Source organism: Paramormyrops kingsleyae, chromosome 24, assembly GCF_048594095.1.
Source record: "Paramormyrops kingsleyae isolate MSU_618 chromosome 24, PKINGS_0.4, whole genome shotgun sequence".
Taxonomy (NCBI): Eukaryota; Metazoa; Chordata; class Actinopteri; order Osteoglossiformes; family Mormyridae; genus Paramormyrops; species Paramormyrops kingsleyae.
The window spans coordinates 21,790,483-21,810,287 of record NC_132820.1 but is presented as its reverse complement, the minus strand read 5'-3'; the positions used below and the strand labels follow the sequence as shown (position 1 = coordinate 21,810,287).

General features: G+C 43.7%; 1 protein-coding gene and 1 pseudogene across 1 annotated transcript; one reads left to right on the top strand and one right to left on the bottom strand.

Annotated features, from left to right (window-relative positions):
* Positions 1-9,062: 9,062 nt before the first annotated feature.
* LOC140582543 (U2 spliceosomal RNA) lies at positions 9,063-9,200 on the bottom strand (annotated as a pseudogene).
* Positions 9,201-9,868: 668 nt separating this feature from the next.
* On the top strand, positions 9,869-13,438 carry LOC140582272 (uncharacterized). Its single transcript, XM_072706561.1, has 3 exons — positions 9,869-11,535; positions 11,801-11,875; positions 11,993-13,438. Exons 1-2 carry the CDS (start codon positions 10,790-10,792, stop codon positions 11,871-11,873), a joined length of 819 nt encoding a protein of 272 aa, XP_072562662.1. The 5' UTR covers positions 9,869-10,789; the 3' UTR covers positions 11,874-11,875; positions 11,993-13,438.
* Positions 13,439-19,805: the final 6,367 nt, after the last annotated feature.

Here is a 19,805-nt window from a genome sequence, read left to right as displayed (position 1 = left end):
CAATTCAGTTTGCAAATTTAAACAATTCTATTTAAAAGAACAGTTTAATTTCAGAGCCGATGGCCGTGTGACCATGAAATGAAATGCCGACAACATTCCTGGAGCCTTCAATTTAGCATACACAGTGCCCTCTACAGGATTCTGTCGAAACCGCACCCCCTTCAGCCTCGTTCACAAAACGTGTGAGTTGTTTTCAGCATACGTTTTTCTTTATAAATCCCAAAATCCTCTTACAAATGTGCCTATGAATGTTTGGCATCTTTTTCGGTCACACAAAGCCTTTATACATGAATTCCCCGATTAATGCCTCTACATGGTGTTGTAATTGTATCATTAGAAACACATGAAAACATCTTGATTGCGTTAAGGTATGTAACGGTATAGTCACATGACAAAAGATAACTTCGTGACTTAGCAAACTGCATGTTCTTCATCTCCTCTGTATGGACCATAGAGCTGTGTATCGGAGAGTCTGGCAACACATCACGTTTCAAGATACAGGGATTGCAATTCAATATGTTTCTATATTTTGCAATTTTTAAATCTGATGTTAGGAAAACTTGTCATAGTATAAAAAGCACACCACGTACAAATGTTAGAAATCTGAGTACAAATGTTAACTATAACGCAACCATAATAGGGGGCTCAATTTGCATTTATCACAGTCCCTGTAACAATCTAACTTCATATATATAGCACCACAACTATTTCAGAATCAGCCAACGGTGGTAACGTTACTTGTCTGCAGCGTACGTTGTGCAGGTTACCAAAAATGACTAGTTATCAATTACTGCATATAAAAGTAATTATAATGTGGGTGGGACTGGACCGTGTGTCCACGAGGAGTTTCGACGTGTGGTGCACGGGTGCGGTGAAACGCGCTGCATCGATCAGCGCATGCTCCACCAGCCTGACCTAACCTGTATATACATAGTGCCAATGCATGTGTGCTCTCTGGGTAGTTATATTACTTTAGTGTTGCTGCTGTGACAGTGCCAGACAATACAACTGTCTAATTGTACCTATCAGCGTACCTATAAAATCACCCATTTATTGCGCCACGGTAAGGTCGGATGGCGTTACATCATAAACAGGAAATTAGGAGAACATGCTGCCTTTATCCATTAATATTTTCACGCAAGACAAAGGTAACGAGTCCGTTGAAATTTCAGTACTTTGCATTTTTTAATTTGAAATGGTAATTAGTTACATTACTCCTTACAGACAAAAGTAGTGGAATTTCAGTAACGCGTTACTACCAACATTGCTAGGTAGTGTGGGATTCAATAGATTTATAAAGAACATACAATGAATAGAGGAAAAGGAGAATATAGCTTAAAGCAGGGCATGATGAAAGGGGGGGGGGGTGACTCTAGAAAATGCAGTTAACTGAAACGAGAACTGACTGGCACCGGCAGGGCAGGGGGACCTAATCGGAACAGATAGAGGGAGCGACAGAAATCGTCAGCGGCCCCTACTTATCTTTTAGCCTTCCAGAAGGACAAGTACTAACCGACTAACTAGAGCAAATGTCAAACATGTGGTTGTCATGTAGACGGAAGGTACCGAGAGAGGGGGGAGATGCCCAAAGGGCTTTAAAAGGGAAACAGCTGATACATATGGCAGAGCTTCCTCTTGTACGTGGCGAATGTATGTCAGATGGTCGCTCCCGGATTGCAATCTGTCAGAGAATAAACTGGTGACCTGCAACTTCTCCACATGTCAGCTGTGAATCTCTTGACCCGGTGGAGACGGCGTACTCCAACACTCCCCAGCCACTCTGAAGCACTGTGCAGATCAACAGTCACCTGTCTTCACAGATATTTTCAACCAGTCACTGGATCTTTGTGTCTTAAATCATCCACAATAACACCTTTTCCAAAGAAACCCAGAGTCTCTTGCCTCAGTGACTACAGACTGGTGGCTCTCACATCGGTGGTAATGAAGGCTTTTGAGAGACTTGTGCTGTCATACCTTAAAACCATCACAGACCCATCGCTTGACCCCAGGCTACAGTCTGCCTACAGAACCAACAGACATGTGGACAATGCAGTTAACACTGGACTCCATTTCTTGCTCCGACACTTGGAGTGCCCTGAGACTAGAGGTCGACCGATATGGGTTTTTCAATAGCCGATGCCGATGACGATATTTAGGAGTCGGGGTCAGCCGATGGCCGATATATGCTGCCGATATTTTTTGGCCGAAAATTGGACGTTTTCCCCTCTATTTGCATGATAAAATATCACATTAATAATAACAAACGATACACAAAATTTCTCAACTTAGCATTTACTGAATACTGACTTGTGTAAATTTAAATATAAACTTAAATAACAAAAACACAATACAACTTATAAACAACTTAAACTTATAAACAATAAAGATAGCAGCATCAGAATCTCTTTAGCAGCAAACTCATTCTTCAGCTCCCAAGCTCACGAGTCTGCTGCAGATATTGCACCTGGCTTTTCCTGGTGTTGGCTTTGTGAAATGCTGCCACACAGGATTAGATTTTTGTTCAGCCATCAGACAGCAATTACTAAAACAGAAGAATAAATGCAAGGTTAGAATTTTTATTATAGTACCTTCATCTTCAATTCATTCTACAATTCCAGTATTCCATGCACATTAAAACAATTACACTCTAATACATTTTGAAGAAAAAAAAACACTAAGTGCATCATGGTATGATGAGTAGTGTAACACTAACATGTTGTTTCTGTTGTTAGCAGACAGATAGCTTAAAGCCAAATTCACAATCAGAATCTAGTGATCCCGGAAAATAAAATAAAATAGCTGTCGTATTGCACAGCCTTGTATGCAAGGACAACATAAGCCCCTAGTGATTGTGACGTTGTCTACGTATAAGCCCGTATAAAGGATAGACATGTTTAATGAGGAAACTAACTGCGCAAAGTCATGCACTTTTTATCTAGACGTCTGACAAATTGTTTGAATCTCCGGTCTCAAATGAAAAAAAGTTGCACAGAAGGACCACTGTCAGAATCAGCTCAAGTAAATGGTAACCACGCTTTCGAACAAACACTTTTCTCCGCCATGCATTGTTCTTAGCAGCTCTGTGTCTCCGAGGACGGCGCTGTCTGTGATCAGGGCGGAGTAACGCAACTCTCACACACGCTGCAGTATCTGAGAGCTGCCTGCTCCGCCCCACACACTCACAGAGTGAAACTCTCCGACACAAGAAAAAAAACATAACCGATAACATCGGGCTGATATGGTAATAATTAAAATGTTAACAATTAAAATGATTTTTAACGATTAAAAAACGTCTGTGAGCCCACCAATAAGCGCACAAAACGAACTCTATTAGAATCAATTATCCTTAATGTTACCTGTAAGCTACAGTTGGTTGAAGGCTCATTATCATTACCCCAATTCCCAATAGCGTAATTCGCGTTTTCTTTTAAAGCAACATTTCATAGCAAACTACTTAAATAAACAGGTTGTTGTGTTCTCCAATAAACAGTCCTTTAATTTCAGTTTTATGCTTGCTTTATTAACACACGTTCACTTTCAAGTTCTGGCTGCTATGTCTGTCTAATTCTCGTTGTTCTCGCGATAACTCAGTAACATCCACTATACTACATTTTCCTCCTTTGTTTAAAACAAAAGTCTATAACATAAAAGTTACCTTCTTAATAAATCCCAACAAATTACATTACTTTTAAACTTATCAATAATTCAAATATTAATTTCCTTTTTTTTTTTTTTTTTTTTTTTTTTTTAAGTAACAAACCAAGGGTAGATTTTTTTTTTTTTTCAAGTCTCTCTGTATCTGATGGGCTTTCTAATGACACGGCCCTTCCTGGTAGTGATGACCTCAGATACAGGTGGGTCAGGTTCAAGTGGGATCTCGACTGCTGGAGCGGTGTCAGCAATCGACGCATCTGCTGTGTCATTGTTGATCTCAGCGTTATGGACCAATGGAGGCAGAGAAACCTCAAAGTCCATTACCACAGGCACGCGGCGAAGATGTTTGACATTTCTTATCACCCTTGATCCATCCTCTGTGTTGACCAGTTCAAAGGAGTTGTCGGCGGTGTTTCTCAGTAGTACATAGCGAATGTCTCTGAATGTGGGATCCAGCTTTCCATTCTCCACACCGGCAATGTAGACTACGTCACCAACCTTAAAGTTGTGCTCCTTTGCTCTGCTGGTCTGGTCAGCATACTGTTTCATTTTATTTTTGTATTCCTCGTGATGGTTTCTGACATCTGTTGCTTTCACCTCTCTTTTTGGAGTTCCACCTGCTTCCTCCAGATGTGGACACTTAGTGCGGATGTCTCGTCCAAACATGAGCTTGGCTGGTGTCTCTCCTGACGCCCTGTGTGGTGTCGAGCGGTATGCCATTAATATCTTTGGAAGCTCCTCTTTCCATGCCTTTCCTTCACACTGGGCTGCTCTGAAGGCTTTCTTTAGGTATCTGTGAAACCTCTCAATTTTTCCGTTGCTCTTTGGATAATACGGTGATGCTCTGATGTGCTTAATTCCACATGACTTAAGGAATAACTCAAAAAGCTGCCCTACAAACTGCCTACCATTATCAGTAACAGCTTCTAGGGGATAGCCAAATCTAGCAAATATCTTAGTCAGTTCTGCAACTACAGTGGCTGAGGAAATGTCCGAAATAACGACAGCCTCTGGAAAAGAAGTATAGTAGTCTATCACAGTTAGTACATACTGGTTTTGGATAGGACCTACCAGATCAATACCTATCTTAGTCCATGGTCTTGGTGGTAATTCGAGTGGTTGGAGGGGTTGATCATTATGTAATGGCAGGTTGAGCACACAGGCGGAGCAGTTTCTGATCAGTCTCTCTACATCTAGGTCCATGTTGGGCCAGTAGAACTTGCTCCTCAGATATTGTTTCGTACGGACCACCCCTTGGTGAGTCTCGTGTCCGATCCTCAGTGCTTGTTTCACCATTGCTCTTGGTAGCACTATCCTGTGTCCTCTCAGCACAAGTCCATCATATGTGCACAACTCTCCAGCGCATCTGTTGTAAGGCTGCAATTCCTCTGGGACTGGGTTTGGCCATTTTCCTGTCTCCACAATTGTTTTTAGTTGCTTCAGTGTGTCATCTTCGGTCATTTTCTGTTGTATGTCCTCAAGGTTCATGGCTTGTACATCATGCATTGTCACTGATAGCACTCTGTCCACATACGTTTCCACATATTCATTATACTCTGTCTCAGGTAAAGGAAGTCGTGAAAGTGAATCCGCTACATTGGACTTTCCGACTATATGTTCTATCCTGTAGTCATATGGTTGTAATCTTAAGCCAAATCTCTGTATTCGTGGTGGTGACAGCGTTGCTTTCTCTGGGTTGAACATGTAAATGAGGGGTTTGTGGTCTGTTTGCAGAGTAAACTTCGCCCCCCACAAGTACCTTCTAAAATGTTCCACAGCCCATACACATCCTAAAGCTTCCCGTTCTATCTGAGAGTAGCGACGTTCTGTTGGGGTCAATGAACGGCTTGCATAGGCTACCGGCTTGTTCTGTCCATCTGATTGGGTCTGTAGCAAAACTGCACCTAGTCCTACTGGACTTGCATCGCTAATGACTATTGTTGGTGCATCTAGTTTAAAGTAGGCCAAGCATGGCTCATTCACCAGTGCTTCTTTCATTGCTTGGAATGATCTTTCTGTTTCACTTGTCCATTCCCATGCCTGTCCTTTCCTAGTCAGCTTCCGTAGTGGTTCTGATAAATTTGCATAGTTAGGTATGAATTTCATCAGAAATCCACAGGTGCCTAGGAATGAGCGGAGTAGCTGGACGTTCTCAGGTCTGGGTGCTTTGCAGACGGCTTTGACCTTTCTCGGGTCTGGTTTAATTCCTTTAGCGGTGATCAAATGTCCGAGTATCTCAATTTGTTGTAATCCAAAGATGCACTTGTCTCTGTTGAGAGTTAAACCTCTGTTCTCAAATCTCTGAAAGACTTGTCTAAGTCTCTGTTCAAGTTGCTCTTCGTTTTCTCCGAAGACTACTACATCATCCATGTAGCAGACGGTGCCAGGCATTCCACATAACATAGAGTCCATAGCCTTCTGATACGCTTCCGGTGCACTCGATAATCCAAAGGGGACTTTTCTAAAACGGTAGCATCCTCTATGCGTGATGAATGTCGTCAGGGGTCTGGATTCAGGGGCTAAGTCACACTGCCAAAACCCTTTCCGTGCATCCAGCTTAGCAAAGAATTTTGCTCCTTGCACTGCCTGTAAGATGCTATCTACTGTTGGCACTGGGTGTCTTTCCCTGATCACTGCTCTATTCACTTCCCTGAGGTCTACGCATAGCCTCACTTCTTTTGTGTCTTTCTTGGGTACTATCAGAATATTAGAAACCCATTCTGATCCTTCGTTCACTTCCTCTATTATATCTTGTTCAAGCATCTTGTCTAACTCCTGGTTTACAGCTTCTAACATAGGATAAGGCACTCTCCTTAAACCCTGTGCTACAGGCGGGACTTTTTCATCGACTGTAACCTTATGACTGTAACCTTTGATCTGACCTAGTCCTTTGAAAACTAATGGGTACTCTTTAACAAGCTCATTAAATCTCTCTGTCTGCCGTACTGTGTTCACTTTTTCTCCCATGTTAAGTATCTTTAATTCAAAGCTTGTTTTTCTACCTAGCAGTGCTTCTACATTTCCTTCTATGACATATATGTTATCTTTAACTATGCTGTCTTTCCATCTCATTTCTGCTTCAAAGTAACCTACACATTTAAGTGGAGTAGTTTGAGCATAGGCATAGAATCTCTTCTTGGTTGGTTTCAGTTGTGTTCCAGCGGACATTGTTCTTTTATACAGGTCCTCTCCTATAAAGTTTCTACCACTTCCTGTATCTATGACCATTTTCAGCCATTGTCCATTTACCTTGACTGTCTCCGTACCTTCAGGATTTACAGCATGGACAAACTCATCTGAATTTGAATCAGAAGTATCCTGTACTACTGCTCTCACTGGTTTACCTGACTTCGTCTTTTCTTTCTCCTTATTTCTGTCTTTACTTTTGTCACTGTTCTTGTCTGCTTGTGCTTTCTTTTTCTTCCTGAAACACATGCGTGCATAATGTCCCTTTTTCTGACAGAATAGGCACGTCGCTGTCTTGGCTCCGCAATCATCTGCTGTGTGAGTGTCCATTCCACATCTGTAACACTGGGTGTCGCTGTTGGCTTGCTCTTGGCTGCGTCTCGCTCCCCGCGCTGCTCCAGCTTTCCATCCGCGATCCACGCGCACACCCCTCCCGGTGAATTGAATCCGGTTGTCTCCGGCTCTGCGACCAGCACTCTCCGTGAAAAGTTTGGATTCTGCCTGTGCTGCTTCAAAGGCCCTTGCAGTCGACAGTGCTTTGTCTAAACTCAGTCCATCCTCCTGCAACAATTTGTTGCGCAGCTTTTTCACGGTGCATTTTTCCACTATCTGATCACGTATCATGTCGCTCTCCAGTGTGCCAAAGTCACATGATTTTGCCAGTTCTCTCAATGCATTCACGAAAGCATCTACTGACTCGTCAGGGTACTGAGCTCTCTGTCTAAACTTGTGTCTCTCTAAGACTACATTTCTCCGTGGAGTGAAATATGCATCTAAAGCGGCAACAGTCTGAGCATGTGTACCTTTGACTCCTGGTAAGTTTGCAAAAATCCTCTGCGTAGGTGCTCCTATACAATGCAACAGCGTGGCACGCCTCACCAAATCCGGTGCATTAATAGTGCCACTGGCAACTTCGAAAAAGCTGTAAGCGTCCTTCCACAGGTTATACTCTGTGAATAAATCAGACGCTCCGAGGTTCAGCGGGAACGGCGGAACCAGTTGAGCGTAGCCGGGTCCTGCTGCAGCTCGCGCAGCTCCGTCATCATGCGACATAGCTCCGGTAATAGTAAGTTTCGTCTTTGTTTGTTTTCTTTTTCTTTTTTGTCGGCACGGACGTAGAATCCCAGTCGCCTTGCCTTGGGTTCTTGGCAAACTGTCTCCTCGTCGCCAAATGTTGTGTTCTCCAATAAACAGTCCTTTAATTTCAGTTTTATGCTTGCTTTATTAACACACGTTCACTTTCAAGTTCTGGCTGCTATGTCTGTCTAATTCTCGTTGTTCTCGCGATAACTCAGTAACATCCACTATACTACACAGGTCATTGAAAGATCAGAATTTAAGCCTTACTGTTTTATCCCAGGACTCTTCCAAAACTTCTGGCTGTGGTCCTGCACAAGGCAGCATGGGTCACGTGTTCCACAGCAACAATAACACTGGGCTGCCTGCAGACGTGCCTGTCTGAAAATCGGCGTAGTGCACTCGGATATCGGCCGATGCGGATACATTAAAAATGCTAAATATCGGCCCGATATATCGGCCGGCCGATATATCGGTCGACCTCTCTACCTGGCTGTTCTCTTTAGGGACAAACACAGGAATGGAGTCTAGTGATCACACCGGAACCTGACTTACCTGAACGGAGATGTACGGAGCAGACTCTCATATGCGAGGGGATGCTCTGGAATGCAAGGTCTTTACGCCCCACCGCTATAAGCTACGCCATCCGACGCCATTTCGTCAACTCTTCCACTTTTGCTTGTCTTTTCCAATCCAGAAAAGAGAAGAAACGTATACCGGTCCTGAAGACCGAAGAGAGACCCGAGTCAATATGGGGCCGCCGCTTAGCGGGTCGCCGTTAGCCGGGCCTCTGTGACGCCCCCGCTCAGAGTAGAATGCCCAGGGACGTCGCAGCCACCGGCGTCCTCCCTGTCCTCCTGTCCTCTCAAGAAACAGCAATCATTTAAACAAACATGAGGGAAAATTCAAAAGGCAAAGATGACGTCATGCCTTACCTCAGCACAGCTGCCCACCGCACAAACGACAGCGTGTCACCTTATTTTAAAAAAAAAAGAAAAAAGAAAAACGGCGGGAAATGGGGGCCGCGCACGGACAGGGCCCCTCCCTCACAGCACATGCGGCTAATTAGCTGGCCATCCAGAGGCACTCAGTCTATTAGTCACCCATTCAGTCAGTCAGTTCTGACTTTCAGCAACAGTGGGCAGTAGAGGTGCACCGTTCCCGGAAGCACTGCAATACCGGGTTGATGCCTGGAGCAGACGGGGCAAGCCCCACTTCCGGCTCCCTGTTTCAAAAATCCGTTTAATATGCAGTGTTGTGCCTGAACGAGTTCATTGAACGATCGTTCATGAACTCGTTCATATTCTGGGTGAGCGTGAACTGAACGTGCTGTATATCTGCCTGATGAACGTGAACGTGAATGCGCTCATTCTGGCGTTTATGAACGTCGTTCTCTCGTAGTTCAATTTTGTTCTAGAGAGTGCCAGATTTCCATGGAGCCAGGCAAAATCCCGGCTATAACCACTGACTGTACAATATCTAGGCTACAACCGCTACAACACAATCTAAAACGGGCTTTATTATATAGGGGGAAAGACCAGATCTGGCAACACCAGCCACCACAGAGTCGCACCGCGCATGCGTCATTAAATTGCGAAGGATGAATGGAGGCAAAATCCGATGAAGGCAGCGGCACTACTTCTGTCTCAATGATGAATGAAACTTCATATGTCCACCTAAAAGAATTTTTTTAAAAGGTCAGCGATGATCCAGGTGGGAAAAACCTTACCTTTTTGTGTAAACTGTGCCCGCCGGGTCTCAAGAAGCAACTCCGCACATCAACAACATCAACAGCAAACTTGAAACGGCATATTGAAATAAAGCACCCGTCTAACCTTTTAAGGTATGTGCAGGTCACTAAAAAATCAAAAGACACGGCAACGGCGTGCCAAAACAGATCCTGTTCTACCACCCAAAACCAAATAACGGCGTACAGTAACGGCAGCTCCGTTATCTCCCAGCCGCAGCTGGACAACCTGGATTTGCAGTATATTGTTGGAGACCTGCAGCCTTTGAGGAAAGTGGAAAAGCCAGCTTTCATAAACTTAATAAAGGGGTTGCAGCCATCCAAAAAGGTGACATCAAGAAAAAAAGTACAAACTGCTGAACAAGAAATTTGAAGAAAACGTATGTGAACTTAAAACTAAACTCTCTGCGGTCGATGCTGTGTGCACAACAGCAGATTGCTGGTCAGCTGTGAACAAAGCATTTATGGGCATCACTATCCACTGGCTGAACAAAAATGATGTTTCTAAGAGACATTCTGCAGTCCTGGCATGTCGGCGTATTAAAGGAGCACATACACATGATGTGTTGGCAAAATTATTGTCAGATGTCAACAAAGAATTCAAAATCCACAACAAGGTTGTGTGTACAGTTACAGACAACGCTTCAAATTTTGTCAAGGCGTTCAATTGTTTTGGGATGGATGTTGCTATTGATACTCAAGAGCCAGAGACAGTGGTCCACTTTGATGAAACTAAAAGTGAAGATGACAGTGAACCAGAGTCAGCCTTTGCTGCTGCCAGTGAGAACTCAGATGAAGATGACCAGATGGAGCCTCATTCTCTCTCAGGTCTGGATCATCCCTCTCTCCCCCCTCATAGAAGGTGCATAGCTCACACCTTGAATCTAGTGGCCAAAGATACAGAAAAAGTAACTGAACCACGTTACAAAACAATGTCGAGAGCTGTTTTTGCAAAAGCTTCTGCTTTGTGGAACCGAGTTAAGCGAAGTCCAAAGGCTTCTGATACTGTGGAGGAAAAGCTTGGGATTAGCTTTATTGTGCCAAATGACACAAGATGGAACTCTGTATTTCTTGCCATGGAGAGACTGTCTCGCATAGCAACATTAACTACCAGGGCAGAAATAAATGTGGCTGAGGTCCCCCCTGCAAATGATGCCACTCCCCTACATGATGCTGATTCTGCACACTGTGAGTGATGAGTTTGGCTTTCGCCGATTCTCTCCACATGAAGTCAACTTCATTCACAAATTTGTGGACGTGATGAGACCTTTAGCACTTGCATTAAACATCCTCCAAGCAGAGAAAAACATCTTTCTTGGCTACCTGGCTCCAACCATCGTGCAACTGCAATGTCTTATGAATGACCTGTTGGATGAGAGCATGAAGCAGACTGCTGCAGAGGGTCTCATTACATGCCGTCCCCTTATAGAGAGCATCTTGCAGTCACTGAGTACAAGGCTGGCAGATCTTCTGGAGAAGAGGGAGCACATACTCTCCGCTATGCTGATGCCAAGATTCAAGCTAGACTGGGTCCAAGATGAGGAAAAACGTGTGCTGTACAGATTGATGCTGAAAAGAGAATTTCAAACCCTCAGCTCTGATGACTCAGCTGCAAGAGACTTAGGTCAACCCCAGTCCAGTGGTGAAATGGGGAAGAAAGATTCTGCAGCTTCATTCTTCAGATTTAACAGAAAAACTCCGGTTTCTCAAAAAACTGAAGTGGACACCTATTTGGATGCTCCAACCACAGATGGGTTTGATGAATACATGCAGTTTTCAAAGCTCAAAAGGCTGTTCATAAAACACAACACTGCACTGCCCTCAAGCGCTCCAGTAGAGAGGCTCTTCAGCGTCGGTGGTCTAATATTCAGGTATGGACAAACTGTGATTATATTCCATAATTAATATGCTTTGGTCATAAGTACAGTAAATACCTACCCTCAATCATAGTTATGTCTTGGTGATATTATTTTAATGCTGCTCATGTAGCTAATAGTAATTGTGGTTTTCAATATAAACTTTGGTCAAATTATTTCAGTGATTGCCTCAGTACACAATTCCTTTTAATACAGATTACTGTTACCATTTTTTGCACAATAATCATGATGCTAAAATTTCTTGTTTCGTCTCATTCAGGCCCAGGAGAAACCGACTGGGAGATGCCAACTTTGAGAAGCAGCTGATCTTGAATGCCAACAAAAAGATCTGAAGGTATCTTAAATATTGTTCTGACCTATTTATTGGGCTATAGAAGCACAATGGAGATGAGTGTGTGGGTGTGCAGAGGTGAGCTGCATAAAAATAACAGAGCATATCTTGTTTTTACAGGAAGCAAGACACAGCAGATCTAGCAGGGAGAGACCACTGGGACCAGTGACAGAGGATCTTCATTCAGATAAGGGGTTTTCAAGCTGGATAAAAAATGTTAAGACCCCCCAAACTGCTATTTCTGTCTCTTTGGGGGGGTCTGGATCTTGATCGGTGGTTACTGTACCCCCCAGTTCCCCCCGTAATTCGAACCATGTGTCTATGCTGCTGAAATGAGCCTTGCATATTGCGAGTTGGACCGAAATCATCTTAGTGAAGTTTAGTTTGGTATTTGTAAAGCTGGCCTATCCAGTCATGCAAAAGGTTAAACTTCTTAATTAACTATATGCAGTGGTGTAAAATTCAGCTTTCTTACTTTTGACATGAATGAACTTACTTTAATTAATTAAGCTACATATCACCCATCCATGTTTCCTAGCATTTCCAGCACTGGAATGAAAATGATGCAGAGCTTAATTAAAGCACTGAACAGCTGTTGCCATCCCACCAGCAGGGGGCAGGGCTGCCCTTCATCATATCAAGCAACGCAGTGTGAGGCTTCCTATGCATCTTGCTCCCTCCCTCTCCGCCTTGGCTTTGTTCAGTCATCTTACTTTGTGTTTCTGTGCCTGTGTGCTTTGCTTGTTTCAACTGGTTTTAGGATCTAAACTGGTTAAAGACCATGGGGCGGCTGGTTAAGGAGGCTCACCAAAGCCTACACTGTCTGTAGTCTACACTGCCTACCCCTCACCCAACAAATCGTCAGTCTCATGACACCAGGCAGATGGTACTGGAGTGTTAATACCAGAACATCCCGACTCCGGAACAGTCTGTACCCCCAGGCCAACAGAAGGATCAACTACTGCCACCCTCTGCCAGCTGTGCCCCCACCTCAGGCACTATGGTAATGGTCACCCAGCTCACTGCACTCTGCACCTTACATGCAGTTGCACCTGCTTTTTATACTGGACTGATAAGCACCAGTCACTTCATGCTGCAGTTTCTTCTTCCCTACGGTCCTCATATGCATGTATATTGTCATGTATAGGTTAAGTTTTCTGGACTGATAAGCAGCAGCCACTTTGCACTGCACATTCCGACTCCATACCCATATCTATAGTTTACATTGTTATGTATATTTCCTGTATGTATGCATGTCTGTTTTACATTGGTAACTGCATATATTTCTTTATTCCATAAATTCTACAGAATAGTGGAATACCTGCATGGATTTAAATTCCCCGCTGCATTCCACTGTGCGTTTCTGTTTATCAGTGCCGTCCTTCCACGCACACGGACTCTGCCACGGGCATGTGCACACGTACGCCACACACTCACACACATCACGTACTTCACATACTCGCGTATCACATCTGCCATTTCTTACCTGCTTCACACCCCCATCAAGATTATCCATAGTTTGTTGCAGTTTCTATTAAGCAAATAAATGCTTTTTTATTAAACCAATCGCTGTTTTGTGTTCATTCGGGTAGGACAGAAGCCAGCATACTATCCAAAGAAGCCCCACAACCTTCAGGTATATTTATGTTCATTTTTGAACTACTTATCTGATGGGATTTGGTGGGATATGAGACTGACTGAGACTGATTAAATTACCAGTATCACCCAGCACCAACACATCCCAGTTTGCTGTTTTGACCACTTTAAATCATGCATAAGATGTTGCTTGTTGGCCATAACTGATTACAGAACTAATGTGTAGCCAAACTGTTTTCCAACAAGCTCACAGAATAATTTTTATTGCATAATTATTTTTATATTTGTTTTGAAGAATAAAATATAGTTATTAAGGAACTGTGTGTGGTTTATCTGTTAAACTGACCACTGAACTTTAACATAAACAGAGGAAACATCACATAATGCTATAATCACAATTAACACAAATGCTTCGTCAAGAACCCCTGGGTTACATCACAAGCGACTGTCTCTGTGAGTGAGTGGAGTCTTTGGCTCTGTAGCCCTTCGTGATGGTGTCTGTATCTCATGGCCTGCTGTTCCCTTGCACGCTACTCTTCCAGTGTAGGTATTGAGGCACTGAGGTTGTCTGTCAGGTGGCTGAGGTGAGTAGAGTTGCACCACCTCTTCCAGTAGCTGCACCAGGACCCTCCCCGGTAGAGCTCAGCCTGACAAATGGTCAGTATTAGGGTGTACTCACACTTGGCCCGGTTGCCTTATATCATGCTTGAGCATGATATAAGGCTTCAGGTGTTTCATTCAGACCCATTGCCAAAAGTGTATAAAATCAAGCACCTAGCCATGCAGTTGGGTTTACAATAATTTGTGAAAGAATGGGTCGTTCTGAAGATCTCAGTGAATTCTAGCCTGGTATTGTCATTGGATACCAGGGTGAACTGGAAATGGGCTTTGGGAGAACAAAGGTGGGACACGACCTTGGGGCAAAAACTTAACTGAGGCAGGAGGGGACAGGACTGAGCTAGGGGGTCTGCTGGTCCCCAGAAAGCAGGGCATTGACCCTGGGACACGAGCCCCTGCTGGGTCTTGGGAGGCCAGAAGGGCCAGATTGAGCCAAGGGGAAGGCAGGGTTGGGGCCGAGAGGCACTGTGGGCATCGCCAGGACTGTAAGGCTGAGGGACGCTGTCAGGACCACAGGGCAGGGAGGGGGCCGTCATTGGGACCACAAGGCGGGAGGGGCACCGTCAGTACTGCAAGCCTGGGACCTGCGGGTGAAGGGGAACCTGCAGGGCAAGGACATGGACGGGGGCAGGAACAGGAACCAGAGGGGCCTGCAGGGCAGGAGGGCCCAGAGTAGCCGGAGCAGTGGCCACGGATGGTGGCTTTTCCCAAGGACAGTGGGCTGGAGACGTCTTGGACCTGGAGTGAAGACAGAAACAGAGGAAGGGAACAAGCAGAGGGTGTGGGGGGAACAAGACTGCAAGACAAGTTAAAGTTTATGGGAACACAGGTGATCTGTACAACATGCCCTTAATGAGGGATACTGTGCTTAATAAATAAACAATAAATAAAACACAAATACATAACAGGGCTAATTATTTTTATGTGTGTGCAGTTTAAACAAAATGAAATCAAATTAACTTACCTGGGGATTTTAGTAATTCTGGAATTCTGAAAAATAATACTTTAAAAATAATAATTTAAAAATCTACTTAGAAATATACACACACCTAAAGGATTATTAGGAACACCTGTTCAATTTCTCATTAATGCAATTATCTAATCAACCAATCACATGGCAGTTGCTTCAATGCATTTAGGGGTGTGGTCCTGGTCAAGACAATCTCCTGAACTCCAAACTGAATGTCAGAATGGGAAAGAAAGGTGATTTAAGCAATTTTGAGCGTGGCATGGTTGTTGGTGCCAGACGGGCCGGTCTGAGTATTTCACAATCTGCTGAGTTACTGGGATTTTCACGCACAACCATTTCTAGGGTTTACAAAGAATGGTGTGCAAAGTGAAAAACATCCAGTATGCGGCAGTCCTGTGGGCGAAAATGCCTTGTTGATGCTAGAGGTCAGAGGAGAATGGGCCGACTGATTCAAGCTGATAGAAGAGCAACTTTGACTGAAATAACCACTCGTTACAACCGAGGTATGCAGCAAAGCATTTGTGAAGCCACAACATGCACAACCTTGAGGCGGATGGGCTACAACAGCAGAAGACCCCACCGGGTACCACTGATCTCCACTACAAATAGGAAAAAGAGGCTACAATTTGCACGAGCTCACCAAAATTGGACAGTTGAAGACTGGAAAAATGTTGCCTGGTCTGATGAGTCTCGATTTCTGTTGAGACATTCAAATGGTAGAGTCAGAATTTGGCGTAAACAGAATGAGAACATGGATCCATCATGCCTTGTTACCACTGTGCAGGCTGCTGGTGGTGTAATGGTGTGGGGGATGTTTTCTTGGCACACTTTAGGCCCCTTAGTGCCAATTGGGCATCGTTTAAATGCCACGGCCTACCTGAGCATTGTTTCTGACCATGTCCATCCCTTTATGACCACCATGTACCCATCCTCTGATGGCTACTTCCACCAGGATAATGCACCATGTCACAAAGCTCGAATCATTTCAAATTGGTTTCTTGAACATGACAATGAGTTCACTGTACTAAAATGGCCCCCACAGTCACCAGATCTCAACCCAATAGAGCATCTTTGGGATGTGGTGGAACGGGAGCTTCGTGCCCTGGATGTGCATCCCACAAATCTCCATCAACTGCAAGATGCTATCCTATCAATATGGGCCAACATTTCTAAAGAATGCTTTCAGCACCTTGTTGAATCAATGTCACGTAGAATTAAGGCAGTTCTGAAGGCGAAAGGGGGTCAAACACCGTATTAGTATGGTGTTCCTCATAATCTTTTAGGTGAGTGTACATTATTCTCTTAATAAACGTTAAACATTATTATGAAACATTCCACATATACATCTCAAAATTTATCACAATTTATCATTAATTCATTATCTGTGATACTCTTTCAATTATTTAATGTTCCCCAAATAGCGGCAGCAGAACCACAATTTCATCTTCTTCGTATTTTGGCTCTTCTCTGTGTCGTTGGTCCAGGAAACAGCTCTCGCAATTCTCATTCTGGTGAATAAACAAGACATATGATTAACTAGCCATATGTGATACTCGCAAAGCCAAATCTGCACTGTATTATTTCAACTTCATTCCTAAATGCTATTCATCAAGAATGCCTATGGAAAGAGATGGAGCCTTCATTAGCTGCTCGTGGCGTCGAGGCTACTCCGGCAGTAACGGCCGAATTGCTAAAACTGCTTCACAATACAGTAAAGCTTGCGAAATTATGACGCTGCTTCGATACGCTATAACATCGCCATGGTACCGAACCTAGCAAAAGGTTAATCTTACTTCAAGAACATGGGACATTTAAAAAGTAAACGTATAAGCGATCTTTTCAGAATAACATCTTCAGATGAAATGCATTATCACAGGCCAATCATATCAACCATAAGTCTTATTGTTTTTAACACAATAAGTTTAACACAAAATATTTTCTCTTACCATTTAAATATAAACAATCATATTAAGAATAATGGCCACAGCATCTACAGTTTAAACTACTAATTATAAATATATTTCAACGATATTGTGCCGCAATATTTGCATGTACAATATCAGGACATAAAATCAAATATAAAATTAAATATGGTAGCAAAACATAATCTGAAGAAATAGCAAGAAACATACGAAGAGATGCTGCTCACCTCTGCGCCATCTCTCTGTCAGAATGTTTGTGTTTAACCTGCAATGATTTTGTTTCTGTGGAAACCACTGAGATATTTAATTGGTCGAAATGTATGAAGCGATGTACTGACATTATGTTCAACGAATAAAAACAAGAATTTATTGTCAGGGAGGGACGAATTTGAAGCTGGTCCAATCAGAAGTAGTATCTTTATATTGTGCTTACTGTAGCTGGGCGTGATTGGATATCTATCTGCCTTTCAAGCCCCCAAATCATGTATCTACTTGTCAATAGGTAACCACGCAGCTCTCTCTATAAAGTCTGTCTGTAATTTTCTTATGACATTATGTTTTTGCTAGGCAGCATTACGGTAATGCGTAATACCGCTGTATTGGGGGTGTACCGCCGCTGTATTTCCATAGCTGGTTGACGCAATTAGCATTTTAGCAACATTGGTAGGCCGACGTCAACTCTCAACGAATTTCATAGGCAACATCTAGAATTCAGGAACTAGTAGGTCTTCAGATAGTTGTTTACGCTTTTGAGAAAGAAGACTATAGTTCTTGTTATTCAAATTCAGTATCCTGGTGTTTTTAATTTCGAAGATATGTCATATACAAGTTTTTTGAGAGACAAAATTTTGGTTTGATTTCTATTTTATTTTATGTTAAATAAAGTTCATTTAAAACCATTTTACAATTAGTGCAGTGTTTCCTTTAGAATTAGTGCAGTGTCCTTAAAAACTGCATGTTCTAATGTTCAAACCTAACGCCATGCCATAATAACTGCTTTGCAGATATTCCATTCAGGAATCTATAGAGGATATAGGTAAGCCAGTCTGTGTGTGTTTGGGTGGGTGGTAATGTATATATTATGTTGTGGGGACCAAATGTCCCCACAGTGTTATAAAAACATGTTATTTTTACTTTGTAGGGACATGTTTTTGGTGCCCAAATGAAAAAACTCAATTTTATAGAATTCTGTGAATGCAATCAAAGGAATAATAATTCAAAAAGTCTTGTATTTTGTTTGCTTACTTACTGTTACTTCTTGGTTACTACTGTAGGGATTAAGGATTAAGGTTGCCATAGTTAGGATTGGGGTTATGCCCATACAAATGAATGGAGAATCCCCACAAATATTCAGATACCTAATCTCTCTCTCTCTCTCTCTCTCTGTGTGTGTGTGTGTGGTACTATTACTATTCAAATAAGCTATCGGATCACCTTTCAGACAACAACCCCAGAAAGGTATGGGAGGGCCTGAAACACATCACCAATTACAAAGGCAGCGGGGCAAATACAGAAAACATGGACATCTCATTAGCAGAGGAACTAAACCACTTCTTTGCCCACTTTGAGAGAGCTGTAGACACCCCTACCATGCAGACCGCCTTGCCCATTGCCTCCTCTGAGCCCAGCTCACACACACTCACCCTCCAAGAACACCAGGTTTACAATATGTTCAGAGCAGTTAATCAGAGGAAAGCTGCTGGCCCTGACGGAATACCTGGGAGTGTGCTCAAAGTCTGTGCCGACCAGCTGTCTCCTGTGTTCACCAGACTTTTCAACCTCTCCCTGTCACAAGCCACTGTCCCTCATTGCTTGAAATCTGCAACTATAGTACCAGTCCCCAAGTCCTCCTCCATCAGTGACCTCAATGACTACAGACCCATTGCATTGACACCCGTGGTTGCGAAGTGCTTTGAGAAGCTGGTCCTAAAGCACATAAAGGACTGCCTCCCCCCCAGCTTCGACCCCCACCAGTTTGCATATAAGGCAAACAGGTCCACTGAGGATGCAATCTCCACTGCCCTCCACTCTGCTCTGTATCACCTAGAGAATCCTAGGACTTCAGTAAGGATGCTCTTCATTGATTTTAGCTCAGCCTTTAATACCATCATCCCAGAAATCCTCATAGCCAAGCTGGTTAACCTGGACTTCCCCCCCGCTACATGTGCATGGATCAAAAACTTCCTTACTGACCGGACACAATCTGTCAAGGTTGGTAACCGGAGATCATCCACCCTGTCACTCAGCACTGGCTCACCACAGGGATGTGTGCTGAGCCCTCTCCTGTATACCATCTACACCAGTGACTGCACCCCCACGCATCCCTGCAACACCATTATCAAATTCGCAGATGACACCACTCTGGTTGGGCTCATCACTAACGATGACGACACCGCCTACAGAGATGAGGTCCAGAGCCTGACAGAATGGTGTGACTACAACAACCTAACCCTCAACACCAGGAAAACCAAGGAGTTGGTCATGGACTTCCGGAAGACAAAAGCTGATCCCCCCCCCCTCTCTATAAAAGGTGACTATGTGGAGAGGGTGTCCTCCTTCAAGTTTCTCGGGACCCACATCTCCGAGGATCTGTCTTGGACTACAAACACTACCGCCCTAGTGAAGAAAGCCCAGCAACTCCTCTATTTCCTGAGGGTTCTGAAATGGAACAGGCTGCAAACCAATCTGCTGGTGTCCTTCTATCAAGCCACAATCGAGAGTGTGCTGGCACATGCCATCCCCGTGTGGTACGCTGGCTGTACAGCTGCCGATAAGAAGAGACTCCAGGGGGTCACTAGAACAGCAGAGAAGGTGATTGGCTGTCCAC

Excerpts from the sequence above, each read along its gene's own strand:
- LOC140582272 (XM_072706561.1), top strand. The coding sequence starts at position 10,790 with ATGTGGCTGAGGTCCCCCCTGCAAATGATGCCACTCCCCTACATGATG. Across the intron at positions 11,536-11,800 it reads GTCGGTGGTCTAATATTCAG|GCCCAGGAGAAACCGACTGG; the intron begins GTATGGACAAAC and ends CGTCTCATTCAG.